Source organism: Rhinolophus sinicus, chromosome 1 (assembly GCF_057876585.1).
Source record: "Rhinolophus sinicus isolate RSI-liver-muscle chromosome 1, RSI-T2T, whole genome shotgun sequence".
In the NCBI taxonomy this organism is placed as follows: Eukaryota; Metazoa; Chordata; class Mammalia; order Chiroptera; family Rhinolophidae; genus Rhinolophus; species Rhinolophus sinicus.
In genome coordinates this window covers 2,346,199-2,372,222 of record NC_142501.1, presented here as the reverse complement: position 1 = coordinate 2,372,222, position 26,024 = coordinate 2,346,199, and the positions used below count along the sequence as shown (strand labels likewise).

General features: G+C 63.1%; 2 protein-coding genes and 1 long non-coding RNA gene across 8 annotated transcripts; 2 read left to right on the top strand and 1 right to left on the bottom strand.

The window, feature by feature from the left end:
* The first annotated feature begins 1,995 nt into the window (after positions 1–1,995).
* PANX2 (pannexin 2) lies at positions 1,996–9,946 on the top strand. Of its 5 annotated transcripts, XM_074326634.2 has the most exons (4): positions 2,483–2,610; positions 5,821–5,954; positions 6,745–8,205; positions 8,680–9,946. In XM_074326634.2, the coding sequence occupies exons 3-4, from the start codon at positions 6,921–6,923 to the stop codon at positions 9,021–9,023; spliced, it is 1,629 nt and encodes a 542-aa protein (XP_074182735.1). In that variant the 5' UTR covers positions 2,483–2,610; positions 5,821–5,954; positions 6,745–6,920; the 3' UTR covers positions 9,024–9,946. The 5 variants fall into 5 exon arrangements, with proteins under 5 accessions (XP_019567921.1, XP_019567920.1, XP_019567922.1 ...); XM_019712362.3 differs by lacking the exon at positions 5,821–5,954 and having other exon boundaries at positions 1,996–2,610; positions 8,779–9,946; XM_019712361.3 differs by lacking the exon at positions 5,821–5,954 and having other exon boundaries at positions 2,014–2,610.
* LOC109434911 (uncharacterized) lies at positions 9,639–13,680 on the bottom strand. The gene is made up of 2 exons (XR_002135897.3): positions 11,831–13,680; positions 9,639–11,058 (listed from the first exon to the last, which is right to left on the bottom strand). It is a non-coding gene; the product is annotated as an uncharacterized LOC109434911 (long non-coding RNA).
* A 128-nt stretch (positions 13,681–13,808) lies between these two features.
* On the top strand, positions 13,809–23,309 carry TRABD (TraB domain containing). Of its 2 annotated transcripts, none has more exons than XM_074326636.2 (10): positions 13,809–13,939; positions 19,034–19,094; positions 19,433–19,511; positions 19,936–20,102; positions 20,317–20,457; positions 20,941–21,051; positions 21,183–21,322; positions 21,589–21,761; positions 21,838–21,949; positions 22,070–23,309. In XM_074326636.2, the coding sequence occupies exons 2-10, from the start codon at positions 19,062–19,064 to the stop codon at positions 22,245–22,247; spliced, it is 1,134 nt and encodes a 377-aa protein (XP_074182737.1). In that variant the 5' UTR covers positions 13,809–13,939; positions 19,034–19,061; the 3' UTR covers positions 22,248–23,309. The 2 variants fall into 2 exon arrangements, with proteins under 2 accessions (XP_074182737.1, XP_074182738.1); XM_074326637.2 differs by having other exon boundaries at positions 13,890–13,939; positions 19,433–19,471.
* Positions 23,310–26,024: the final 2,715 nt, after the last annotated feature.

Genomic DNA, 26,024 nt, shown 5'->3' with positions numbered 1-26,024 from the left:
CAGTACATACTTCAACATTCCCCAAGTTCATATACATTCAAGGCAATCGCAACATTCCAGCTAGATTTCTTTTTCAGAAACGTGACCAAGTCCTTCTAAAATGTATATGGAAAAGGAAAGGCCATGAATACCTAAGGCATTATTGAAAAGGAATATACATATTTTGTATATGGCAAAGCCATGATTTTGAAGACCTGGCAAAGGGACAGACCCATTGCAGAGAAGGTGAGGACACCTGGTGGTCTTGGAAAGGATGTGCCCTTAGTCAACAGTGCTGGAAGACCAACTCGCTTTATGGAGAAAAACAGCTGCATTCCTACCTCCCTCCATGCATGGTCTTGCTGAAAGTGAATGTGCTCAAAGAGAGAATTATCTACAGACCATTAAAAAAATGGTTTTTGACTACTCAAAATTAAAGATTTCTATTCAGCCCTCAAGGATAAACCTGAGAGTACTCATGAGGGCTGACAGCTGGTTGTCAAAGGGGCCATCTCAGAACTGCTGCAAACCAACCAGAGAAAGAGGTTCTTGAGCGGTGCAGGTCTGAGCCAGAGCCACGGGGCCTACAAACCCCTGGGAGTCAGAAGGAGCAAACGGAACTGGGAGGCCACACTGCAACCTCAGGACGGCATACACTAGAGCACAGGTAATGCCGAGAGCTGGCAATATTATGGGAACACACCTCTTTCATGGAGGGAGTGTAGCCTAGCCCTTCTGGAAAGCAAAGAAGCAGTCCCAGCAGCACCACTTGAGGGTTCTTGGGGGGGCCTTAAGGATGTCTGTGCCAGGCTATCTGGGGAGAAGATGGGTTATCTGGAGGGTGTCTGGTTACCTGAGGGTGTCTGTTTATGGGGGGGGGGGACTGGTTATCTGAGGGTGTCTGGGTTAATGGGGATACCTGCTTGTCTGGGGGGTGTCTGGGTAACATGGGAAGGGGAACCTCAGTAAATATAGACAAGTCAAATGTGGTAGCAGCCAGAGGCTGGCATCACTGAGAAACAAGCATGAATCCTAAAAGCATAGAGACCCTTAAGAACAGTAACAATACAGTTTGAAGCCTCCTCCCAGCACAGGCTGCCCCAGTCCCAGCCCCCAGGGCACGGGCGGGGCTCACTTGCCCCCAGCAGCGACCACCGCTGCAAATATTGGTGCTCAGACATATTTGTTGGATGAATTATTGAATGAAGTTAAAACTCCAACCGCACTCAATATTTTACAAAGGAAGCATGTGCAAATCCTATTACAGTGGGAAGCGGACCAGCGTGAAGGAGTAAAAACGAACAAACCACAGCGGCAGCCAGCAGAAGGCTGGCAGCTGCGCTCTGCTGAGACCTAACCCAGAAGTGTTGTCGCAATTGTTCTGAGGGCGACAGAGGGAATGGATGGGTATTGGGTATGGGAATGGGGGAATGAAGGTCAGGGAGGCAGTCGGAAGCCGGGACCAGGAGCACCAGGCCCCCAGAGCCTCCGCCATGGGCCGGCACAGGCCTCACAACGGGGGTGCACCGCTGGGGTGATAACCAGGTCAGGGCCGGAGACGGGCAGGTGATGTGGGGACCGTGGCGTGCGCGGCGGGCACCAGTGGGGTCAGTGAGGAAAGACGCCCCACAGTGTCCGCGCGCCGCCACCCGAGCGGGATAAGGGGGGGGCCCAGTCCCCTGTCTGTGTCCGCAACACCCCAGAGTGACGGGGGGCCTCTGTGTCCACAGTGGCGGCCAGGCTTTGGGTAGGGGAGTGGCGACACTGCCAGAGGCAGGACGAGGAACCCTCTACCCAGGGCTGGGCGGGGGGCCGGTGCGGCTGGTCCGACCCCAGCCCACCCCTGCCCCCACCTCCACCGCGTGTGCGCCCCCCGAGGGTAGCCCCCCCACTCAGCCTCTCCCACACTCCCCCGTCCTGAGGAAGAGGAGGGACCAGTCCTTGTTAATTCATTTTATTGAATTTAAATAATTTTTGCAAAGTCATCGCGGGCGCCGCATCTGCGTGGCGGGGGTGGGGGGGGCGGGGGGGCGGAGCCACGCCGCGAGTTGCCGCAGGTAAACAGCCCCCTCCCCGCTGCGGGAGCGGGGCCGCGGCCCCAGCCAGGGACACCGCCGCCCCCGCCGGAAGGACGCGCCAGGCCGGGCCGCGCTGCAGCCGAGCGGGGGCGGCGGGGCCCGGCGGCCCGACCCCTGCCCGCCCGGGCGGCGGAGCGCCCCCCACCCGCACCCGGCCGCGGGCTCCGCGCCCCTCCCGCCCCGCGCCCCCCAATACCTCCCGCCTCCCTGCCCCCCCGAGCCCCACTCCCAACCCGCGCTTCCCGCCCCCGTCCGCGCCGCTACCCTCCCCCTCCCTGCGCCCCCTCCCACCCCGCGACCCCCGGTCGTCCCCGCGCCCCGCCCCCCATGCACCACCTCCTGGAGCAGCCCGCGGACATGGCGACGGCGCTGCTGGCCGGCGAGAAGCTGCGAGAGCTCATCCTGCCCAGCGCGCAGGACGACAAGGCGGGCGCGCTGGCCGCGCTGCTGCTGCAGCTCAAGCTCGAGCTGCCGTTCGACCGCGTGGTCACGATCGGCACCGTGCTCGTCCCCATCCTGCTGGTCACCCTGGTCTTCACCAAGAACTTCGCAGGTGAGGCCGCCGGGCGCGGGCGGGAGGGGCGCGTCTGCAGGTGTCGCGCTGCTGCATCCGCCGCTGGCCACACGGCTGGGCCTGGCAGTGTTGGCAGCGCCCAGGGGTCTCCCAACACCCTCACCACCACCCATCCATGCAGTATCACCAGCCTCAGGATGGCCCCAGATCCCTCTTCTCCATGTATTGTTTCTACCTTCCACCAGCTCGGGATGGACGGGTCCTGGACCTCGTGGTCCAGGCAGAAATGAGACATGCCAGGGGTTCTGGCATGAGAAGGGGACCCCAGGAAGGGGGTGGGCAGGGTCTGAGGAAAGGAGGAGCCTCCAGGTGAGGACCAGAAAAGGACTTACAGGTGGTGCACAGGTTGAGGAGGACAGCACAGGCGGCACTGGGTGAGGTGTGGGGCTGGAAGCCTGTTAAGGTCCCCAGGAAGCAGGCAGGTTCCTTCAGCTCCAGGGTGAGGCCTCCCTGAGGTAGGCAGCTAGGGAGGGAAATGCTCCCCCAGGGTCTGGCTGGCAAGGGTTCTCAGGGCCCAGGTATCAGGGAGGCCCCTGCCCAGTCCATCGGCCACGCCTGAGCGCCAGAGGTGGCAGTCCGTGTCAGGTGTCAGGGTTCCCGGAGGAGGGAGGAGGGACAAGCTGCTGTCCCAGGTGACACGGGCTTAGGTTCTTGCACAAAGTTGTTGTCTTTTAGGGTCCCTGTGACCTTAGGGACGTTAGGCTGGAGGGTGGACGTTGTCCAAGCCGCCTAATCCCACCCCAGGGCGGGGGGCACACCAGTGGCCAGATGCTCAGACAACCTGGGATTAGGACACGCACACGGCCAGGAGGCACAGCCCAGTCTGGTGTGGGCACCACCCACGCATGTGCACCAACTGCACAGTGGGGCCTCAGTGTCCCTCAGGGTGGGTCCCTGGGGCTGTTGCAGCAAATCAGCACAGACCTGGTGCTCAAAGCCCGAGAACTTGGTTCTCAGCCTGGAATCCAAGCTCCACAGTGTGGGCAGGGTCCCCCCTGCCTCCAGCTTCTGGTGGTCCCAGGGTCCTTGGCTTCATTGAGGCTGTGTCACCCAGTTTGGGTCCCCGTCTTCTCATGGGCACCTATTCCCTGGGTGTCTGTAGCTAAACTTCCCCGATTTCTTGAGGACACATCACTGGATGGGGGCCCATCCACTGAGATCTCAGCTTAACTTGATTGCACCTGCAGACACCCTATTTCCAAGGAAGGTCACAGTCACAGATACCAGCTGGGGTTGGGTGTCAAACATCTTTGGGGGACCCAACTCTACCCACTACAGATGCACATTGGGGGGAAGCAGGCTCAGGACTCAGTCACCCTCAGATGACCTCCTGGGATGGGACCCCACTCTGATATTCTACGTGAATCCAGCTCTCCCAGGTGGGGCCTCAGCACCCCTCTGTATCCAGCCCAGCCTGGGCTGCCGGGGTCTCCCTGAGTGTGTCCTAATCCTGGCGGGCTGCCCCTTGACACCCACCTGCATTTGCACACGGACATGTGTGTGCCCACCTGGGCTCGGGGCCTCCCCAGCGTGGACAGGGCAGGCCTTCTGAGCGGTGGCAGGTGGGTGCTGCTGCCTGGTGTCCGGGACATGGGACCCGTCCCGTGGTGGGTTCTCAAGTCCCCTTTGAGTCTGGCACTGTGCTTGTCTGCACCCCCTGCAGCTTGGGGACGTCAGCGTCCTCTCTTGCTCACCTGATCAGTCCCCGGCAGGACAGTGGCCCATCTACTGTCCTACTCATGCTCCTCAGTCACGAGAACTCGGAAGCGTCCCAGAGTCCCTTCCCCAGACACGTGGACAACAGGGGTGCAGGGGAACAGCGCCTTGCAGGTGGAAACCTCGTCACAGGGTGGGTTGATTAGATGGCGGGGGGTGCAAGAGGAAGGCGAGGTCCGAAGCTCTAACTGATGAGAGGGAGGTCGTTCCGCCCTATTCCCCCTGGACAGGACCCCGCCTGGGGACGCCCTCCCCTCAGTGCTGTCTCAGGGTCCATCTGTGAGGATCTGAGCCCAGGGTGTGGGTGCAGGGTGCATTCTGCTGCTGCAGAAGGATCCATGCCCCAGCTCCTGGGAGCCCCGCCTGAGCCAGGGCCCCAGTGCTCAACCCACTGACCCTGCCTGGTGGCTGCCCTGGAGCAGGGCACAGCGGCCTCTCTGCACCCTGGCTTGCTCATCAGGGATTTGAGGGGACCACCTGCAGGTGCTGTCATGGTTGTGGTGAAGAGCCAACCAAGCACTGCTGGCCCCCAAGCTCGGAGGGTGGCAAATGGCAGAAGACCCCCACTGCTCCTGGCCAGGGCTACTGTGAACAGATGCCCCACCAGTGGACAGAGGGATTGGATGGGCATGTGACCGAGATGGGGGAGAGGCCAGAGTTGAAGGGTTACCAGGGTCCTTGGACATTATGTGGCCAGGGGTGGGGGACCCACATATACTCTTTCCTAAAACAGCCAAATAATCAGGTCCCAGCGTAACCTGATGCACCTCTCCAACCGCAGTGGTGCAGGTGTCCCCAAGGCCATTTGTCCCAGCTCAGTCCTCTGCATTCCTTTTCAAAAAGGAAAGGAGACAAGTGTTTTGCCCCCTGAGGACCAAGAAGCATGTGCCTGTGGGTTCCCAAGAGCCCCCAGGGTCTCCAGGGTGGTCCTATGAGAGGTGAGACCCTCCAACCCAGCTCAAGGAGACCAGGGAGGCCCACTCCTGGGTCGCTCTAGGGGCCCCACCCCCAGTGCCCCAGCACCCTGGGAGCATGGTCGCTGGGGAGGCTCTGGGTGTGTGAAAGGTCTTGGTGGAAGGAGGCAGCTGGCCAGTGGCCGCCACCACCTATCCTGCTGCTGCTCTAACAAATGAGTACAAACTTAGTGGCTTAAGGACAGGAACTCACTGTCTTACTACGGGTCTGCAGCTCAGACGTCTGAACTGAGTCTAGTGGGGCCAAGTCAAGGTGTCAGCAGGGCCACGTTCCTTCTGGAGGCTCCCGGAGAGCACAGCTCCTGGAGGCACCCACATCCCTTGGCTCCTGGCCCTTCCTCCAGCCTCAAGGCCAGCAGAGCGGTGTCTTCCCTTCTCTCCGACCTCCGTCTCCATCCTCACATCTCTCTCTGACTCTGACCGCCCTGCCTCCCTCTTACAAGGACCCCTGTGATTACACCAGGCCCACCCAGATAATCCGGACTCATCGCCCCAACAGGAGCCCTAACCTAATCCCACCTGCACAGTCTGTGCAAAGCAGCCTGGTCGCAGGGCTTGGGGAGCCCACTGCAGCACGCGACCTGGAGGTCTGGAAGGGCTGCGGATTCTGGGAACGTCTGGACCTCCCCTGCGGTGAGGGGAGCTAACAGAAGAGGGTGGGGGCCATGAACCAGACCTGGGGGTGGCTGGGGTAGGGTCCTGCCAGCCAGAGGAGCCGCCTCCATGGAGTAGGGGCCCAGGGGGGGCAGGAAGGTGCTGGCAGCAGGGAGCAAGTCGGCTTCACCTCTGGAAGGGCACTCCGGGGTCTGCCCAGGCAGGGACCCCAACTTGGAGGGGCCCGGAGTGTGTACATACGCGGTGCCAACTGGTTCCTCCCTGAAACTGCAGACAGAGCACCCGGCTCTTTTGTGGCAAAACTTTTCTGAGAGCACAGTCGCTGGCCCTGGGAGCTCAGCAGTGGGGTTTCCAGGGGCACACAGGGCTACAGTGCCCCCTCTCAGGATAGCCAGGGACACATAGGGCAGTGCAAGACCGCGGGCTGGCCCAGCTGTTCCCCTGGAAGAGGCACCTTGGTTGAGTGGCGTGGCCTTGTCCTGCTCCACTCTGGGACTCAGTTTCCCCCTGTGCACACAGGCTGTATAGTGTTTGGAGAGGGCCTCATGTTGGAAGAGCAGGTTGGACCCCTGGGACGGGGTGGGCACGACTGCAACCACCAGCTGTGCGGCAGCCGCCGCTGTGAGGGGTCCCTAGGCTGAGATGCCCCCACACCACCGCGGTTGGGACGTGGGGGAGGGGAAGCCACCAGACTGGGGGCGTCGTTGGGGCACACACAGCGGTCCCGCCGGCAGCTGTGCGGGAGGGGGTGAGGGGCGCGGCGCCCGGGGTGTGAAGCCCCCAGCCCGCATCTCCTCTCTGCCCCCAGAGGAACCCATTTACTGCTACACCCCTCACAACTTCACCCGCGACCAGGCGCTGTACGCCCGCGGCTACTGCTGGACGGAGCTGCGGGACGCGCTGCCCGGCGTGGACGCCAGCCTGTGGCCGTCGCTGTTTGAGCACAAGCTGCTGCCCTACTCGCTGCTGGCCTTCGCCGCCATCATGTACGTGCCGGCGCTGGGCTGGGAGTTCCTGGCCTCCACCCGCCTCACGTCGGAGCTCAACTTCCTGCTGCAGGAAATCGACAACTGCTACCACCGCGCGGCCGAGGGCCGCGCCCCCAAGATCGAGAAGCAGATCCAGTCCAAGGGGCCCGGCATCACGGAGCGCGAGAAGCGCGAGATCATCGAGAACGCCGAGAAGGACAAGAGCCCGGAGCAGAACCTGTTCGAGAAGTACCTGGAGCGCCGCGGCCGCAGCAACTTCCTGGCCAAGCTGTACCTGGCGCGGCACCTGCTCATCCTGCTGCTCAGCGTGGCGCCCATCTCCTACCTGTGCACCTACTACGCCACGCAGAAGCAGAACGAGTTCACGTGCGCGCTGGGCGCCGCCCCGGACGGGCCTGCGGGCGGCGGCGGCGGGGGCGCGGCCGTGCGCGTGAGCTGCAAGCTGCCGTCCGTGCAGCTGCAGCGCCTGGTGGCGGGCGTGGACATCGTGCTGCTCTGCTCCATGAACCTCATCATCCTCGTCAATCTCATCCACCTGTTCATCTTCCGCAAGAGCAACTTCATCTTCGACAAGCTGCACAAGGTGGGCATCAAGACGCGGCGGCAATGGCGCCGCTCCCAGTTCTGCGACATCAACATCCTCGCCATGTTCTGCAACGAGAACCGCGACCACATCAAGTCGCTGAACCGGCTGGACTTCATCACTAACGAGAGCGACCTCATGTATGACAACGTGGTGCGCCAGCTGCTGGCCGCGCTGGCGCAGTCCAACCACGACGCCACGCCCACCGTGCGCGACGCGGGCGTGCAGACCGTGGACCCCAGCGCCAACCCCGCCGAGCCCGAGGGCGCCGCCGAGCCACCGGTCGTGAAGAGGCCCCGCAAGAAGATGAAGTGGATCCCCACCAGCAACCCGCTGCCCCAGCCTTTCAAGGAGCCGCTGGCCATCATGCGCGTGGAGAACAGCAAGGCCGACAAGCCCAAGCCCGTGCGCCGCAAGACGGCCACGGACACGCTGATCGCGCCGCTGCTGGACGCGGGCGCGCGGGCGGCGCACCACTACAAGGGAGGCGGCGACGCGGCGCCCGGCCCGCCCGCGGTCTCCGACAAGAAGCACACCCGCCACTTCTCCCTGGACGTGCACCCCTACATCCTGGGCACCAAGAAGGCCAAGCCCGAGGCCGTTCCCGCCGCCCTGCCCGCCTCCCGCAGCCAGGAAGGGGGCTTCCTGTCCCAGGCAGAGGAGTGCGGGCTGGGTCTGGCCGCTGCACCCACCAAAGGTAGGCCACTGGGCAAGACCTTGGCATCCGGGGTCCCAGGGAGGGGAGGGACCCCCGCACACCACCTACCCCAAATGGGGCACCTGGGTACCCCGTGAAAGAGGTTCAGGAATGAACCCGCTAGACAAAAGCGAGGGTGGGCTAATTGCCGGGGTGAGTGTGGGGAAGATCCCTGGGAGATCCCTGGGATGGGACAGGATGAACCGTCGGCCGAAGGTTAGAGGGCACGCGGCAGTGAGGTGGCTCAGGCCTTTGAGAAGGTTCTGGAAATGGTGCTGCTGCTCTGGGGCTGCTGTGTGCAGGTAGCCTTGCTGGCTCCTGCTTTGCTGAGGAGGCAGAGGGAGGGAGGATCAACCCCACCCAGGACACTTCAGCACCACGAGCCCCAGCTGGCCCTCGGTGGCCAGCCTTCCCTGGTGGGGACTCAGGTGGTCTGCTGGGGTGTGATGCGCCTCTGTTCTCGGTTGTTCGCAGATGCTCCACTGCCTGAGAAGGAAATCCTGTACCCAGCAGAGCCGGCCCGGGCCACACTTCCCTCGGGAGGCCCATTTCACGTCTGCTCGCCCCCCGCAGGCCCTGCTACAGCCCCCCTGTCACCAGCCAGCCTGGGCAAGACTGAGCCCCTCAGCATCCTGAGCCGCAATGCCACCCACCCACTGCTGCACATCAGCACGCTTTACGAGGCCCGGGAGGAGGAGGAAGGGGGACCCCGGGCGCCCCCGGACGTGGGCAGCCTCATCACCATCCCCCCACCCCAGCAGATTCTCATCGCCACCTTCGACGAGCCCAGGACAGTGGTGAGCACTGTGGAGTTCTGAGGGGACGGCTGCCTGGGCCCCCCCAGGCCCCTCTGCATGAGCGCAGGACAGCAGCCCCCAGCCCTGTGTGGACGCGGCCTCTGCTTTGCCAGCACTGCCCGCCCCTCGCCTCCCACCCGCATGCCTTGGGCTCACACCTCTCCCACCTGCCCCATGGCGTCGTTGGGCGCTGACTGGGCCGGGGGCTGGCTGCGACCCCAGTGAGCCTCCTCCACCCTGCATCAGGCGCTTGGCTGTGAGATGAAGAGTTTATTTTTTTAGTCAATTTTCCCTTTGGCCCAGGATGCTGGCCTGTGAGGGAATGGTCTGTGGGAAGACAGCGTGGGTCCCAGGCCTTGAAGGAAACTGGGGTGGTGACACGCTGGGCCTGGGCACGCCCAAGAGGGCATACTCATGGCTCGCCCCAGGCAGGGGCCAGGGGCCACCTCGGGTCACAGATCTACACGCACTTTCTCCTTGTACCCCGACATACCTGTACTTTATTTTACTATGGTTACTGTAACTAGCGAGTATATTTATTATCAGGAGATTTAGGGTGCATTTAAAACAGTGGATGGTGTGTGTGTGTGTGTGTGTGCGCAAGTGAGTGGCACGAGGGGGAGGGCACCAGTATGCAAGTGGATGTGTGTGTGAGCGTGCAAGCATGTGAGTGTGCACCCGTGTGTGTGTGTGAGCAGGCCCAGGGGTGAGCGAGTGCGTGTGAGACTAGGCGTGGGCATCGGCGTGTGAGCGAGGAAGGAGTCCAATGCAATAACCACGTCCCCCACCCGGGCCACCAGCCCCCTGGCCCCAGGGTCCATGCCGCATCCCGTGGGAGCCCAGGGCCGGTGTCGGCGGGCCTGTCCCTATTACCTCAGCCACGGCGACAACGTGACAGTATTAACAAGGTAGCACCGAGCATATCAATAAATATTATTCTGATACCACCTGAGTCCTGCGTGGTCCATCCTACAGGAGGCTGTTGCTGTGGCCGAGGCTGCCTGGGTTCGGACGCCTCCACCCAGTTGCAGGCCTAGCCCTGACCTGCCATCATCTCAGGGGGCTGGGGAATGGTGGGGCCACAGGAGGCGCCCCGCTGCCCTCCAGGTCGCCCCAGGAGGCCTGTTGTGCCCACAGTGAGGCAGGAGCACACAGTTGTCACTCCTGGTTGATGTGTCGTGGCCTCTGGGTAATGGAGGATTCCAGTGGGTCTTCCAGGGCTCCCAGGCTCAGCAGAGATGAAGACACAAGCCCTAGGAAGCTGTCCCCTCCATCAGATGCTTGGGGACAGGGCTATTGGGTACACTCAGCAGAACAGATTGCTGGTGGGACCTAGGAATTCATCCCAGAAGAGGTGTGTCCTTGATGTGTTCTGGACATACCTCTCTGTAGTATCATGGGTCTCCAAGTCAGGGGTCCCCATCAGCAGGCCCAGGACCCGGATGGGGATAAAGCCGGTCCTATGGGTGCACCATGGAGCCACATGCCCTGCAGGCCACCACGGGTGACGCTGAAGGTCTGAATGGACGTTCTACAGTCAGGTAGCTGGAGCAGCAGGCCAGAGCCTCGGGGCTAAAGTGGGCAGGTACAGGCCTGGACTCGCAGGGAGGGCTCAGCTGAGATCAGAGGCCCACTGCGGTGCCCTGTGGGGACCTGCCTGGCCTGGCCGGGAAGCCCTCTGCAGGCCCCTCCCTGGAGCAGCCGTGAACTGGGCAGGCTGACCTGGGAGTGGACAGTCGGACAGTCATCCAGGGGACCGGGCAGGGGCTCCATCCCACATGTTTGAAACGTAGGTTGTCCTGCTGTTCAGGTGTGGTGAGGCCAGCAGGTCAGGACACACCGGCCATTGAAAAGACAGTTTGTGATTCTCAGTCCTCAAGAAGAGGGGGCCATACTGCGGGTCAGGAGACTGCCAGGGAAAGCGGGTGCAGCAGCCTCTGCTGTGGTTTCTGCAGAAAGGAGCGTGTGGCAGGAGGGCAGCCTGAAGACCAAGGACGGGCTGTGTGAATGATGTCGCAGGCTCCGGGCACAGGCGCTGCCCCTAGTTGTCGGGTACCTGGTGGGGGGCAGGGCGGGGAAGTGGCCCCACGTAGGGGCCTCACCAAGGGGACGGGCTCTGAACTGGCTGGTTTGCACTTGAACTTGTTTGCTCTCTCTAGGAACCGGCTAGCCTGGGAGGGGGGGTCTCTCCCATCAAGAGGCCCCAGGTGCCAGAGCATGAGGAAATGAAAAGGCACCACTATACACCCTGCTCCCTCACGTGAGTCAGGACACTCACGGCCTAGCACCCCAGGCCACGCAGCCCACTGCCCCTTGGGGAATGGTGAAGCATTTCCACACATCCATGGGAGGGAACCCATGTGCCCACAGGACTTGCGCAGGCGGGCGCAGTCCTGCAGGGCAAGATGACCTCCTGGCCCCTGGCAGCGTCCTTCTTGGTCCCAGAGTGGCACCTGGTGCCATCGAGATGGTATAGGCCTACGTGACCCACCCAGGGAACCCAAGTCATGCCGGCCTCAGGTGGACGCATTTGCCATGGGCCCTGCCAATCGCTGAGTGGGGCTGGAATCATGCTTGGTCTGCCTGACCCTCCCACCCCCACCCATCCGTACATTGAGCCCAGCTGGGCCCTGAATGGCCATCCCTGCCCCACTGTGGCCTCCAACTCATCCTGCGTACACTGGTGGCTCCACGGAGAATGGAGATGGCCCCAGAGCCCTGCAGGGTGTGTGCTGCCCCGGCACTGCGGACAGTCCCTCTCCTGCACGCTTCCTCCTGTGCGGCAGGCTGCACAAGTCCATACGGATCCAGGGGGGGCTGGGGCATACCTGCCGCTGAGTCTCCGGTCTGTCCAGTGGAATCACTGCCAGGCTGCCACCTGCCTGTCCCCAGGGCCAAGGCCTATCCAGAAGTAGTATGTGCCTTTGAGTAAACACAATGCCCTTGGTGTGAGCTGATCCGAGGTTTGCTGACGAAGAGGAGAGCCTGAGTCAGCCTCCGGCAGAAGCAAACACCTTGCGCCAAGTGCCGAGGGATGCCACTTTGCCCCCAGCCAGTGCAGGGGGGCGCCAATGCGCTCTCATGTTCCTTTGAAACCCTCTGCCCATCATCTCCTCACCCATCTCTCGCCCCCAGCAGGGTGGATGGCGGGGGGGGCTCCATCCCTCTCTCGGAACAGGAGAGGCTTGGAGAACACCTTGCACCATCCACACAGCCGGGACTGGAGCCCAGGCCTCTTCCCAGCCCAGCGCGGGCCTCTCATCTTGCTCCAGACCCCGGGCAAGGGCCCCACAGTGGACCATGACACACCACCTGGTGAATGCCACTGCCCTCCTGTGAAGGTGGCCAAGGTGGTCAGGAGGGCAGAAATGACGACACAAAAAGAGTGAACGGTGAGAGCCAGACAGAGGGCATGGACCAGAGGCCCACGCACCAGAAGTGCCCCTCCTTCGCCAAGGAGAACGCAGAGCACCCTGAGGCCAGCCAGCCCCCTCGGGGACCAGGATGCTGTGAGGGAGGTGGTGGCAGCCTGGCAGACAGCCCAGCCTGCTGGCCAGGAGGAACTATCTCCGCCAGCCGGACCCCAGGTCCACCCTGACTCAGACCCTGGGAACCTGTGATCCCCAAAAGGCACCAGTGCCAGCCTGGCTCCTCAGAAACCCGGGCCGTCTTCCTGGAACCTGACTGCTGGTGGGCTGCGCCAGCCCTTCATGGCCAGGCCTGGCAGGTGGCCCTCCGAGGCCCGGGCTCGGGGGGACAGCCTTGGAGAGCAGTCATCACCGAGGCCCCAGAGGGGCTCATCCTAGAGCTCAGAAGTAGGGCCTCCCCTCCTCCCTTTTCTAAGGGGAGCCCCTCCCGCTGCCACTGACCAGCGACAGCGCAAGACACAGCAGCTTTTCTGCAGAGCCTGGAGTCCCGACCCCTGACCAGGACGGAAGTGAGGGCGACCTGGGCCAGGGGCTGTGTCCAGGAAGTGGACATGAGCTTCAGGGGCGCTGGCTGGAGGAAGCCGTCACCACACTCACCACCCGCCCAGCGCCCAGCCCCGAGCCACCGCCGCAGGTGATCGGCGTGACTTTTGTCACGTGTGCACCCCCGCCCACGCACGCCCCCGCGCCCGCCCCGCGCCCCGAGGCCACCAGCCGTCGCCGCTCGGCCCAACGAGGACGAGGATCCAGCGTGATGGGGTGGCCGCCCAGCTCGAGCGCTGCGGGGGACGGGGCCCTTCCGCTGCCAGCGGGCGCGGGCTCCAGCTCGCCGGGGCCGCCCGTCCCGAGGCCCCGACGGTTGGGGCCCCTGTGACCCCGGCGGCCACGCCGAGGGCTGGCCGGGGCGCCGGGGTGCGGAAGTCCTGGCGCCCCCCTCACTCCGCCGCTGGCCGCGCGCCCCAGGGAGGGTCGGTCCAGCCCCCGCGGGCGCGCTCTGCGACCCGAGGTCCCTGCTCCTCGCATCCCACTCTGGGCTGTCCCTCTCGTGCAGGATTGACAGTTCTGTATCGTTGGACGGAAAGCCACCCTGTGGACACCGCACTAACATCCTCCCCATTTTACCGACTGGGAATCGTGGTTAAGAGAATTTAAGAGCGCTTCGCAAGGACGCCCCTCTCAGGGAGCGGGCCGAGGATTCGAACTCGCCTTTCCGTAGCTTCCGCCAGCGTCCTAGGATGGGAGTCTCTGGGGCGGGGCGGGGCTTTCTCGCGCACGGCCCTCTGGGAAATGTAGTCAGCGGGCGCTCGCGCGCAGCCCCCTGGGAAGTGTAGTCCGCGGGAGCGCCGCCAGGACCGGCTGACGGCACGCGGAACTGCGCTTCCCGGCATGCCGCGCGCTCCGGGCCCGGCCGCTGGCCCGTCCGGCTGCCCCGCCCCGCGGCTCCGGCCCGCCCCGTCCGGTGGGGCGACGAGCCGCATGGAGGCCGGTTGAGGATCGCCACCCGCCTCGGTACGCCGCGCGGCACGGGCCTGGGGCGGGGACGGTGCGCGGGGACCCAGGGTCGGGGGTCAGGGTCCGGGCCCTCCAGCCCCAGTGCGGGCCTGGGGCCGGAAGGGCGCGCGGGGCGGGGGCCGGTGGAGAGGGTCGCCAGGGCCCAGGTGGCACAGGCCGCGGAGGGGGCGGGGTCCCCAGCCGGGGAGCGGCGGGACGGGGTCTCGCGGGGACCCGGCCCCTCTCGGGCGGGCGGCGACCTCTCCCGCAGGCGGGGCGAAGCGAGGCTGCCATATGGCGGAGGAGCCCCGAGGAGTCCTGCCTGTCGCGACCAACTTCAGAGGCCGGTGACAGTCTTGACTCACCTCGTTTCTAGAAAGCAGCCTTATTGAGATGTAACTTGGGTGCCACAAAGTACCACCAAGTTCACGTCTGCGTTTTGGTGGGAACTACCCCAAGAAAAGGAGTCGAGGCTGCGCTGGCATCGGCACCAAAAACTGCCCGAAACTCGCCCAGAAGTGCTCGGCTGACTTTGGGGTGTCAGGACAGGCTCCATAGGGAAGGGATGGTTTCCAGCTGGAATCCTCTTGGCTTCCGGGGTCCCCCGGAGAGGATGGCGTGCAGGCCCCAGGCTCACTGCGCCCTGTGCTGCTCGGCTCTCCCCGCCTCTCTCCCCTTTGCTGCCGCTGCCCCCCTTGCGGTGTGACTGGGAGGGAGCCCTGACCCCGTGCCCCGTCAGCCTTGTAGGATGGCCGCAATGACGTGTGTCTGAGGTTGCTGGGCAGGGTGGGCAGCCGGCCCCTACACAGCGCCCTGCGATGGTGGTCAGTGTGGGGACCAGCATTGGGCAGTGTCCAGGTTCCAGGAGGGTCAGCCAGGTGTGCTGGACAGGGAGCCATTCAGGCCTCCAGCTCAGATGCGAGTTGGCGTGTGTCCTCCACGGGGTCCCATACTTTGCCACACCTCCCTAAAGCAGGTCCGGGCAGACCCCGGGGGGTCTCCAGTGGCCAACGGTGTGGGGGCCCAGGGTAGGACAGGGTTTTGGGCAACACCTTGCTGCCTCCAGCCAGTCTTTTCTGCAGCCCGCTGGTCTGTCCAGTTTGGGGCCCTTGGCTTTCTGAGCAGGCCTAGTGGGTTGATTGGGAGATGAGGTGTTTCTGGAAGCCATTCAGTGCTGGTCAGCCCTTGGCCAGCACTGGGACGCCAGGCTGGCGTCTGGAAGGCAGTTTCTGGACTGCTGATTCGTAGAGGGGTGAGGGGGAGAGGATGGCTGTCTCAGTCTGCCCTGGGGCCATAGCAGGTGGCAGCTTAAACTGTTTCTCGCAGTTCTGGAGGCTGGAAGTCCAAGGTTGAGGTGCCAGCTTATTTAGTTGCTGGTAGACCCACGTCCTGCCTTGCAGGCGGCAGCCTTCTCGCCGTGTCCTCACAGGGCCAGCTCATTGGTGTCTCTTCTCATAGGGGCACGTTCCCATCGTGGGCCTCACCCTCCTGACCTCACCTGAAGCTGATCACCTTCCACAGGCCCCATCTCCTAACACCGGCACACTGGGGTCAGGTGTTCACACATGAATTTGGGGGACATGATTCAGTCCATAGCACTGGGACCCAGGAGAGGGGACAGCTGCCTGGGCTGGACACGTGGAAACCTAGGGCCTGCCACTCACACTAAACTGTCTAATGTCCTCAGGTTCTGTCCTGTAACAGACACCCAGCAAAGCATGTTCAAATGCTCATAACATCACTGACACAGGACAGCTTAACTCCCAGGGCTACACACCTGGACGGGGCGGGGGGTGGGGGGAGGGTGTCCCTAATGCAAATCCCTGCCTTTTGAGCTGTGCCCTCTCTGGGGTATGTGATGAGACTGGTCCTCTCAGGCTATCGGGAAATCCCACAGACTTGGAGTTTGTTTTCCTGGAAGCACATGGGTGATTCTGCTGCTGTCATCTGTATGGAGGATTATAATTTCCGACACAGATAATGGTGTTGTCCCTGTAGAGATGAGGAGAACTCGTATGTCAGGGTCTCCTGCAATGTGGCCGCTGGTTCTCGTGCCTGCAGGTTCTGCCCCTGCCCTCCCTCCTGGGGACAGGAGAGCATGTCTCGGCAGAGCAGAGCCCAGAGAGGTCTAGAGGTTATGGGCCCAAGTGCTATAAATGAGGCATGCATTTTGCAGCCTGGAGAGGGCCTGCTGTGTGTGGCCAGGTGGACGGCTGGCTGCTCTAACCTGGGCGCTGAAGGCAGGAGCTAAGAGTCCTAGTAGGTGCAGGTGTCCTGCCAAGGACACGTAGTGCTAAGTGGCTGGTGGGAGATCTGGCAACCCCGTGGCTGTCTCCCGCAGCATGGTTGCTGGCAGCTGGCAAGCAGCTGTCCTGTTTGCCAGACGGACTGGCTGTCGGTGGCCTTGCTTGGGAGGGAGCCTGCTGTGCCAGCACCTACCCCACGTCGTGCCCCGTGGACAGCGCTGCTTGGCAGTGAGAGCTGGTTGGAGGGGCCTGAGGATGGGGTTCCGGCAGAAGCATCCTGCTCTGTCCCGGGCTCCGCAGCCTCGGTTTAGGAGGGGCATGTTTATCCCGCCTGGAGCGTGTCAGCCAGGGGTCTCGGGTCACCACACTGCAGTGGTGTGAACCGCTGGGACGGTCAGTCCAGACATTTGTGTGGCAGGAAACTGGGAAGGACACGGAGGCTCCACGGGCAGCCGCCTGCTGGTGTGGAAGCCGGGCCTGGTGGTCTGTGGGGTCAGGTCCTGGCTGCAGGTGGCCTTGCTCGGGAGGCATGGGGCCCAGCCATAGATATTTGACAATGCCTAAGTGTGAGCGGGGAGTGGGGATTAATAACCCACTGAAGTAACATCCTACAAGGGTATCGCCAGGGCCCTGCCCACAGGTGAGGGAACCAGAATATTAGAGGGCAGTAGTGGATGTGATGACCTGGTCACATCAGAAAGAAAAGTGGCCTCAGTGGCCTTCCTGCGTGACCCCTCAGGCCAGGTGCCTGCCTCTGGGGAGTGGCTGCAGGGGGCTCAGGGCTCAGGGCTTGGCTGTGGGCCAGACAGTTTGTCTGCCCCGCCCGGAGGAGCCAGGACCCGGAACAGCGGCACAGGCTCCCTCCTGCGTTTCAGAGGGTGGCCAGGCTCAGTGCCCCAAGGCCAAGGGCGGCAGGCCCAGCCCTGTGGCTAGCACCTCCCGGTGAGGGAAGGCTGTCAGCACAGCATGTTTCCTTCAGTTTTTCTTGCCCTTTGGCAGTCTGTGCTGCTCAGAAGTGGGAATCGTTTGCTTCCGTGTGAGGTGGACTAGGGTCCTCTCCAGCTGCACTTTCTGGGCCAGCGCAGGAACCTGAGAGGTGGGCCAGCCCCCCAGCTGTGACCCCTGGGCCCTGCCCGCCCTGTGGCTCTGGGCACAGCTTCCTGTTTGTGTTTCCGGCCGCCTTGCATCACCTGTAAAGGGAAGGAGCTGGGCGTGACGCTCAGGTGTGCTGGTCCTGGTCCTGGTCCTGGGCAGCGGCCAGGCCCCGCTCAGACCAGGTGCCAGCAGTGTTGCTGCTACTTCCTGGGCAGGACACCTGTTGGAGGACTGAAGCACCGCCCAGGCCAGGCCCAGACCCCAGGGCTGGCTGGCCTCCCACCCAGAGCCCAGTGCTTCCTGTGGCCCCAAGCCAGTTCCTCTTCCTGACTCTCCCTCCGGCCTCATTTCTTCCTAAAGTCCTGTCCGGCCTCGGGATGGAGGGGTGCCCCCTTCTCAGTCAGCTCCAGGGCTCGTCAGTGGCCCTGGACAGCAGGCCAGGCGTTTGGGCACACCAGAGGGAAAGCCTGCCCTAGACGGTTCCTCCCGGCTGCAGGCGAGGAAACCGCAGCTCAGACGGGCAGTGAGTTGCTGGGTCGGTGGCCAGGCCAGGCACAGAGGGAACAGTGCAGCCCTGTGACCACAGCGCACAGAGGCGGAAGGGCCCTGTTATGGTGTCAGGCTTATCACTTGTGTTCCTTGTTATTGTGAACGTTTTGGAGAGTATGCAGCACTAGTGAGCCTGGGCACACAGTGCGGCCATGTGGGGTCCAGTCTGAGTGTCCCCCACAGCGGCTGCTGCTCCCAGGGGTCGCATCAGTTCATCTGTCAGTTCATGTGTGACGGAGACAGACTGTGAAACAAAACCATGACACCGCACACAACTAAAACTGAATGAGAACCATCCCTGTGTGACAACTTCCAGTCACTTGTCCAGTTTCTCTGGTGGGCACGTGGTTCTGGAGCTGGGCCTTCCCCGCTGCCCGTTCTGTGGCAGCGGGACCCCGGGTCCTCTGACTGAACTCAGACATGGACCCAAGGCTCTGACAGACACCGGCACTCCATGGCGGTGACGCTCCTCACACCAGGGTCTGGAATACCATGTCCTGACTTGTGAGCCTTGCCCGCTGGCCCTGGTGGCCTCCACAACACCGTGGTCTGTGGCGGTTTTCTTTGTTGGGGGAGAAGGGCTCCTTTCTGAGGGAGAGCGTGAGAGGCTGGCCTTGTCACGGTGCCTAAGCTTCCCGTTCGAGTCTTTCTGTAAGCTGGGCTTGGAATGGCGCGGGCAGCTGCACTGACTCCTGCAAGTCCAAAGACGCCCGGAATAATCCCAGGGTCCAGCACCGACTGGACACACAGACTCATTTCTACCATTTGGTTCTCTTTGTAGGGAGTTTTGTAAGTTTTGTTTTGTTCCAAATCAAAAAGGAACTGTGCTGGACTGCCTGGCCGCCCCCTTCCTCTGTTGGGTAACCGGGAGGTGGGGGCGCAAGTCCGACTTGCGGAGGACCCAAGGCTCATGGCCACGGCCGGGCAGGCGCCCCAGCACTGCTCTTGGCCTGTGTGGCAGAGCTGGCCTGTCACCCGTGGCCAGAGTCGCACCCCTACCACACTAGGCCCTGGGGACCCTGGACCTCAGCTGCCCACAGCTGGCGGAGGCTCACGTAGGACCGTGGGAGCTGGTGATGTCGGGGGCAGGGAGGCTGCAGTCCCGCCCAGGGGTCACTCAGGATGACCAACCAAAGTTTCTGACTTTCTGACGGAGTTTCTCGCACCCTGGCCCTGTGCACGGCCTGGGGCTCCCAGTCAGGACAGACTTGTGTCTCCTCAGGCTTCACTCAGCGGTGCCGGGAGCCACCATGGAGGGGGAGGAGGAGCAGCCACCTCGGGAGGTGAGAGGCCCGGCCTGGGCTGGGGCGGGGGCCTGGGCTGGGGGGATGGGCCTGCTGCTCCGAGGCGCAGAGGAAGCTCCCCTCAGGGTGGCTTTCGTGGGTCACTGGCTAATTCACATGGTTTTCCTGTGGTGTCCCTGGGTTGGCGAGGGGTCCCCGGGGTGGGGTGCCCTGAGAGTGGGCCCCCTACAGATGATTATCACACAGAGGGTTGTAGTCCTGGGGGTGAGTGGCCCACAGGGCCTGCGAGTTCCTGGAGCAGCCGCAGGAACGGGTGGGCCTGTCAGGACAAGAGGGTGCCCTGCACCCCAACTCAGACAGTCCCCTCCCCTCCACAGGCCGACACGGAACCTGTTGTGACATCAGAAGCTTCGGAGGTGGTGCCCAGGGTGCTTTCTGGAGAACCCCAGAGCCTGTGTTCGTCTCCCCAAGATTGCTTGGTGCTGGGCGGGAGGGCCGGGTCGCGGGGTCTCAGACTGGGTGACCTCCTGAGTTTGAAGGGGCCCTGGCCCACCCCGGGACATTGTGGGGGGCTGTTGAGCACAGTGGAGTGAACAACACCCCTTGTCCCAGGTCCTCCCCTCAGGGAGGGGTCTGGTCAGTCACGTCATAGTGATTGGAGACCCGTGGCTTTGAGTGTCCCTGGCAGCGGGTGTGTCGAGGCTGGGAGGGACCCCTGTGTGTGGTGTGCTTGTTGGGGATTGTGTGCGCCCGTGCACGTCCAGGTTCCACAGTGTGGCACGGCCCCCACCTGGCACCCAGAAGCCCGAGAACCTAGAGGCTCCACGGTGCCCGGCTGCCAGTGCGGGCGGCATCCCCAAGCTGGGCCTTGTCCTTGCAGCCGACGTGGATGCTTTCAACCTGCTTCTGGAGATGAAGCTGAAGAGGCGGCGAGAACGGCCCAACCTGCCACGCACGGTGACCGAGCTCGTGGCCGAGGACGGCAGCAGGGTGTACGTGGTGGGCACGGCCCACTTCAGCGACGACAGCAAGAGGGACGTTGTGAAGGTGAGCGGTCACCCGAGCCCTGGCAGGGCCACGGCCTCCACACGCAGTGCCGTGCGGGAGGGTTCCGGGTCCCTCCTGTGCACCCTGCCTCATCAAGGACAGGCCGGCCTGTTCCAGACGTTCTCTGTCGGTCACTTAGGAACTGTGTTGGCGCTGGGGTTGCCCCGGGGGCTGGGCAAGGTGTGGGCACAGGGTGACCGCGGGCCCATTGCAGACAATCCGGGCCGTGCAGCCCGACGTGGTGGTGGTGGAGCTCTGCCAGTACCGCGTGTCCATGCTGAAAATGGATGAGCGTACGCTGCTGCGCGAGGCCAAGGAGATCAGCCTGGAGAAGCTGCAGCAGGCCGTGAGGCAGGTGCGGCGCCCAGCCCCCCGTGAGCGCCCAGCCCTTGTCACATGGCCTCTGGTCAGGGCAGCCATGCCTGGCACACCCTGGCCATGGGAGGGGGGAGGCCCTCGTTTATCAGCTCCCAGAGGAGGGAAAGATGGATGACGAAGGAAGGACCCTGGGTTTGCTGAGCAGGTCACTGGGGGTGGGGGTGGTCTCAGTGGCCAGCCTGCCAGGCCGGAGCGGTACCCCCACTGCGTCAGGGCCCGGGCCCACCACACCAACAGGTGCCCCAATGAGATGTGAGCTGAAGAGTTGGGTCTGGGCGGAGGGGGGAGGGAAGAAAGGGCATCCACAGGGTAGGGGCCAGGCAGCCGGTCCTCGACTGTGGGGCCCTGAAGAGGGTCCGGAGAGTGCACAGGGCCAGGTGGGGCCTTGCAGTGTCTCTGGGTGTGGGGGCCCCCTGCAAGCCCTTGCTGGCGGCCGACTGAGTCAGGCCCCTCCCTGCAGAACGGGGTCATGTCTGGCCTCATGCAGATGCTCCTGCTGAAGGTGTCAGCGCACATCACCGAGCAACTGGGCATGGCCCCCGGCGGCGAGTTCAGGGAGGCCTTCAAGGAGGTGTGCCTGAGCGGGGGAAGGGGGGCACAGCCCGGGCTGCCCTGGGCGCTGTGGGTGGGGGCGGGTGGGGGTGCAGTACCGGGCTGCCCTGGGGCCTGTGGTGCCCCCAGCCAACCTCGCCTCTGCCATAGGCCAGCAAGGTGCCTTTCTGCAAGTTCCACCTGGGCGACCGGCCCATCCCCGTCACCTTCAAGAGGGCCATCGCAGCGCTCTCCTTTTGGCAGAAGGTCAAGCTGGCCTGGGGCTTGTGTTTCCTGTCGGACCCTATCAGGTAGGGCTCTGTCAGCCTCCTAGGAGGCAGCCCCCGCCCAGGAGTGGTGGCCAGTGGCCCCGGGCGGACCCGCAGAGTGCCTGGCCCACACGTGGCTGAAGCCCACCGTGCGGCAAGTCCCGCCTGTCCTTGGGCTGCGCCTTCCCATACCGTCTGTCCGCCATGATCCCACACCAGGGGTGCCGAGGCGCCACCCGAGTCCGCAGCACCAGGCTGCTGCTGGCGGCCATCCCCGCGGGGCTGGCAGCATACCCTTGTGCCCCCAGCAAGGACGACGTGGAGCGCTGCAAGCAGAAGGACCTGCTGGAGCAGATGATGGCAGAGATGATCGGCGAGTTCCCCGACCTGCACCGCACCATCGTCTCGGAGCGCGACATCTACCTGACCTACATGCTGCGGCAGGCCGCCCGGCGCCTGGAGCTGCCGCGCTCCTCTGACGGTGACTGCCGGCTGGGTGGGGCTACCTGGGAACCTGTGACCGCTGGGTGGGTGCTGATGGGTTGCTCCCCCCACAGCTGAGCCCAGGAAGTGCGTCCCCTCTGTGGTGGTGGGCGTCGTGGGTATGGGCCACGTTCCCGGCATTGAGAAGAACTGGACCACCGACCTCAATATCCAGGAGATCATGACGTGAGTGCCGTCTGTCCCTCGAGTCCCCCAAACACAGAGCTGGGTGCAGGGAGGGGGTGGCCGTGCTTGGCTGGGGGAGCACATCCCCGAGCCAGGCCCAGCTTGCCCTCCCTTCCCCAGCGTCCCCCCGCCGTCCATCTCCGGCAGAGTGTCCCGGCTGGCCGTGAAGGTTGCCTTCTTGGGCCTGCTGGGTTATGGCCTCTACTGGATGGGGCGCCGCACCGCTAGCCTGGTCCTGTCGCTGCCTGCCACCCAGTACTGCCTGCAGAGGGCGTCCTCCGCCAGGCCACACAAGTAGGAAGGACATGGAGCCACCACATCTAAGGACCACGTGTGGCTGCTCCCGCGTAGCAGCTGAGGGGCGCGGGGCGGCCCCCGTGGGGATCCAGGCCCGGTCTCGCCTGCCCTCCCCCAACCCACCCAAATAAAGAATTATTTAACTGCTCTGAGCTCAGGCTTCCCAGTCCCCACCAGCCCCAGGGGCTATTCCTGGGGTCCACAGGCAGCAAAGTGTCTGGAGGCGTACGCTGCCCCTCCAGCCCCCGGCGGGGAGGCCCCCAGGAGGTGCAGCATGGTGGGCCACAGCCAGCCATCCCCTCCCTCTCTGTGCCTTCCGGCAGGGCACCCAGCCACAGCCGCTCACGGCTTGGGAGGGCCGGAGGGCCCCGTGGCCAAGCTTGGGGCCCCGGATGTGTGCCAGCACTGCTCTGCCTGCAGAGATTGTGTTTTTGGCTTTTAAAAATATTTGAAATTTTTTACTCAGGTAATTTTAACTTTAACAAACTGAAGCAAATGTCAGGAAATACTAGCCTTAAATCTGGTTGGATGTCTTTTCCTGGGGGTCACGGTCCCAAGAAGGTGAGCATGTGGGCAGGTTTAGCCTTGGCAGTGGGACCCCCTCCAGCTGCTCCCTCAGTCTGCCTCCAGCCAGTGGGGGGTCAAACCTGCTTCCTGTGCATCTGTGGGGGAGACCTGGGGCTCTTTTTGACCCTCGGTGGACAGAGGGCGTGTGTCTGACAAGGACCGCCAGTTTGCACGTGTGCCAGCAGGCGCCTACCACCCTCCCGCGTGCCCGCTTTGGGGTGGTACAGATAGGCGCCCAAAGTCGGGCCGGCCCCACACAGCACTTCCGCCTCAGTCAGTGCCCTGTGCACAGTCAGCTGACCTGGTCGTCTGTTTACGACGTGTCCGTGCAGCCCGTCTGGGCCACATTTGCTTGTCTGTGTTGACTCGGTGTCTGATCAAATCAGGTGAAACCCATGGCCGTGAGCTGGGCCGCGGAGCCTCGGGCTGGACTGTGTCCTTCCTGTCACTCATGTATGTGTTCCTTAGAAACTGAAATAAAAGCTAATTTTGGAAACTCCTGTTTTGTGAAATATGTGAAAATGGAACTCAAGTGACCAGGGAGGGGGTGCTCCCCTGGGCCATGGTGGGGAGGGGCAACTGGGGCCTGGGCTGGGGGTAGGATGCTGGTGGCAATGCCTTCTGTCCTGGGCAACTTACTGCCACCAGCTGCCTCTCAGGAGAGGATACAGGCTGCCCAGGTCGCTGGCAACTGCCCATCCCAAGTGTGGACCCCAGCCCAGTGAAGGTACCAGCCAAAGGGAAGTGTGCTGGGGGACACACCCCCTGGTCCACACCCTCGGGCTGCCCCGCCCTGCCCAGACCCTGCACCCTGGCATGTGGGAAGGGAGGAGGCGGGATGAGCCCAGCTACCTTGACAAAAGGCTCGTGGGGGACCCACAGCTCGGATTGGCCTAGAAAGACCACAGTGAGCACCAAGGGTGGCATAGTTGTTCGCAGACGGGTATGGAGAAGGCTGAGGGCACAGAGAGCTTGGCTGGCGGGGACATGGGGTGGCCTCTTCCCCCATGATGCCTGTCCCCAAGGAAGCATGGTGTCCGCCCTGAGCTGGGTCTTGCGGCTCTCCTCTGCCCCTCTGGGCCCTGGCCTAGCTGCCTGGTATAACACTGAAAGCCGCTAATGGTGGCTGGCATACCGGTGAGTCTCACTAGCCCGAGGTGGGCTGGGGGCTCTCAAGGCTTCCGAGCCCACCCCTGACCAGGGTCTTCTCTCCATAGGTCCCAGCGGTGCCACTGGAACCCTGAGGTCTGGCTGGACAGGGTGCGTGCAGGATGGGCAGCCCCTGACTGGTCCCACAGGTCTGCACCCCACAGGCCTCACATCCTATGAGGACCCATGAGTGAGGGAGGAAGCACAAAGACAAGGCCCCCCTCTGGTCCTGTGAGGAGGGGCCCACCGGGCTTGGGGCAGCCCCCACACCACTGCCAGGCCAGGAGGAAGGCAGGGAAGCTAAGCCACGGGCAGCAGGCGAGGTCCACGTTGGACCCACGGAGGAGAGGTGGTGTTTCGGGCAGTGGGAGGAACTGAGGGTCTGGCTGTGAGCCAGGGCCCAGCAAACACGAGGAATCCAAGAGGAAGGCCTGAGGCAGGTGTGTCCCGAGGTGATGGAGCCAGGACCATGGCTGTAAATGCTCTACTGGATTATCGCGGGGCCCTGCGGGGGCTCTGGTTCCCATCACCCAGAGAGACCTGCTGCGTCCCAGCCCCTGACCCCTCCTGACACGCCTCTCCCACAGGAAGGGACTGCTCTCGCATCTGCGGGCACAACCACAGAGCCCCTGGTGCGTGTCCACTGCCCAGGGGAGCAGCCAGCAGCATGAGGGGAGAGGATGTATTTTGTGTGTGTCACTTTGGTAAAAGCAAGAGGTTACCACTCAGAGTTGGCAGGGAAGGGCCAGGCCTGGCACTCGCCGTGGAGAGCACAGCCTAAGACCTCACACCTGGGCACAGAGGTGTTCACGGAGTGTTGTTCACGGTCAGGAGAGGATGACAGAAACCTAAACATCCATTCAGGCAATGAACAAACACAGGTGCCCGGATCCAATGTTAAGTGAGAAAAGGAGACCACAAAGTGGGGTGTAAAACAACATACACTGAACTGTGGGCGGCAGCCCTGGGCCTGGGGAATTACTGGGAGTGTTCACCCTATTTCTGAGAATTTGAATTTATTACAATGCAAATTTGCGTTACATTGACCAGGAGGAAAACAATAAGGTTTCCGTTTTTCCAATAAATACAAAGTGCTTAGGGGACAGTAGCCCTGCTCTAGAACAGGAGGGGCAGGCCTGCGTGGACCGGTCCAGGCATGGAGCGCGGGAGGTAGCTGGCGTGACTGCCGCTGCCCCAGGCGCTGTGTGCCATGCATGTGGTGGCGGCTGCACGGCGAGTCAGCAGAGATGGGGCAGGTGCAGTGAGGCACTCAGGGCCTTGTGCTTGAGGCTGCAGCTTTGATCCCCAACGGGAACACAGGGCAGGGATGGGGGTGAGGGTGCCAGGGGGTGCCCCACCCCTGTAGGTGAGCACTGGCTGGGGCCTGACCCCCCAGCCCAGCCTTCACCAAACTGACGGTGGACCTGGGGGACAGACAACCACACGCTGTGGACCCACTGTGACAGCTTCCATGCGGCCGAGGCTTGACCTATACTCAGGGAACACAGGTGAGCACCTGGGAGGGCTGGGGCTCTCCTGGCCACCTCCCCCCCCCCCCAGCATCCTGCATTGCTGATATGCCCAAGCTAGGGAAGGGGGGAAGGTGGGTACCCGACACCTCGATTTCCTGGCCCATACCTGCCAGCCTCCACTCTCTGGGAAAGGCTGCTACTCCCAAAGTGCCGTTCCTGAGAGTCCCAGATGTCGAGGCCCAGCGCAGCCTCTGTGGGGGCAAGGGGCTGTGGGGCATACCGCCCACACCCGTAAGGGACACGTCTGGCCTTGGGCTGCATGGATGACCAGGAGGGCTGTGGCTTCAGCACGCTGGACCATGACCATGATGGCTGCAGGCCCTGCGAGGACGGTTCCCACACCTTCACCAGCTGTAGCCCAGATTGCTCGGGCACCAGTTGGTGGCACAGAGACTGCGGCCAGGCTGACCTCAGGCTGGCTAGAGCACACGGGCCCTCGGGTATGTGCTGGGCTGCGGGGAACCATGTGCAGGCCGGGCCACATCAGCAGCGAGCCCATTACATGTTCAAACCCAGCTGTCTGTGTCCTC

Bases quoted from the DNA above. Each gene is read 5' to 3' on its own strand.
- PANX2 (XM_019712361.3), top strand. From the start codon at position 2,385: ATGCACCACCTCCTGGAGCAGCCCGCGGACATGGCGACGGCGCTGCTG. The intron at 2,611-6,744 runs GTGAGGCCGCCG...CTCTGCCCCCAG, and splicing joins CTTCACCAAGAACTTCGCAG to AGGAACCCATTTACTGCTAC. The intron at 8,206-8,679 runs GTAGGCCACTGG...GGTTGTTCGCAG, and splicing joins GGCCGCTGCACCCACCAAAG to ATGCTCCACTGCCTGAGAAG.
- TRABD (XM_074326636.2), top strand. From the start codon at position 19,062: ATGGAGGGGGAGGAGGAGCAGCCACCTCGGGAG. The intron at 19,095-19,432 runs GTGAGAGGCCCG...TCCCCTCCACAG, and splicing joins AGGAGCAGCCACCTCGGGAG to GCCGACACGGAACCTGTTGT. The intron at 21,052-21,182 runs GTGTGCCTGAGC...CCTCTGCCATAG, and splicing joins TCAGGGAGGCCTTCAAGGAG to GCCAGCAAGGTGCCTTTCTG.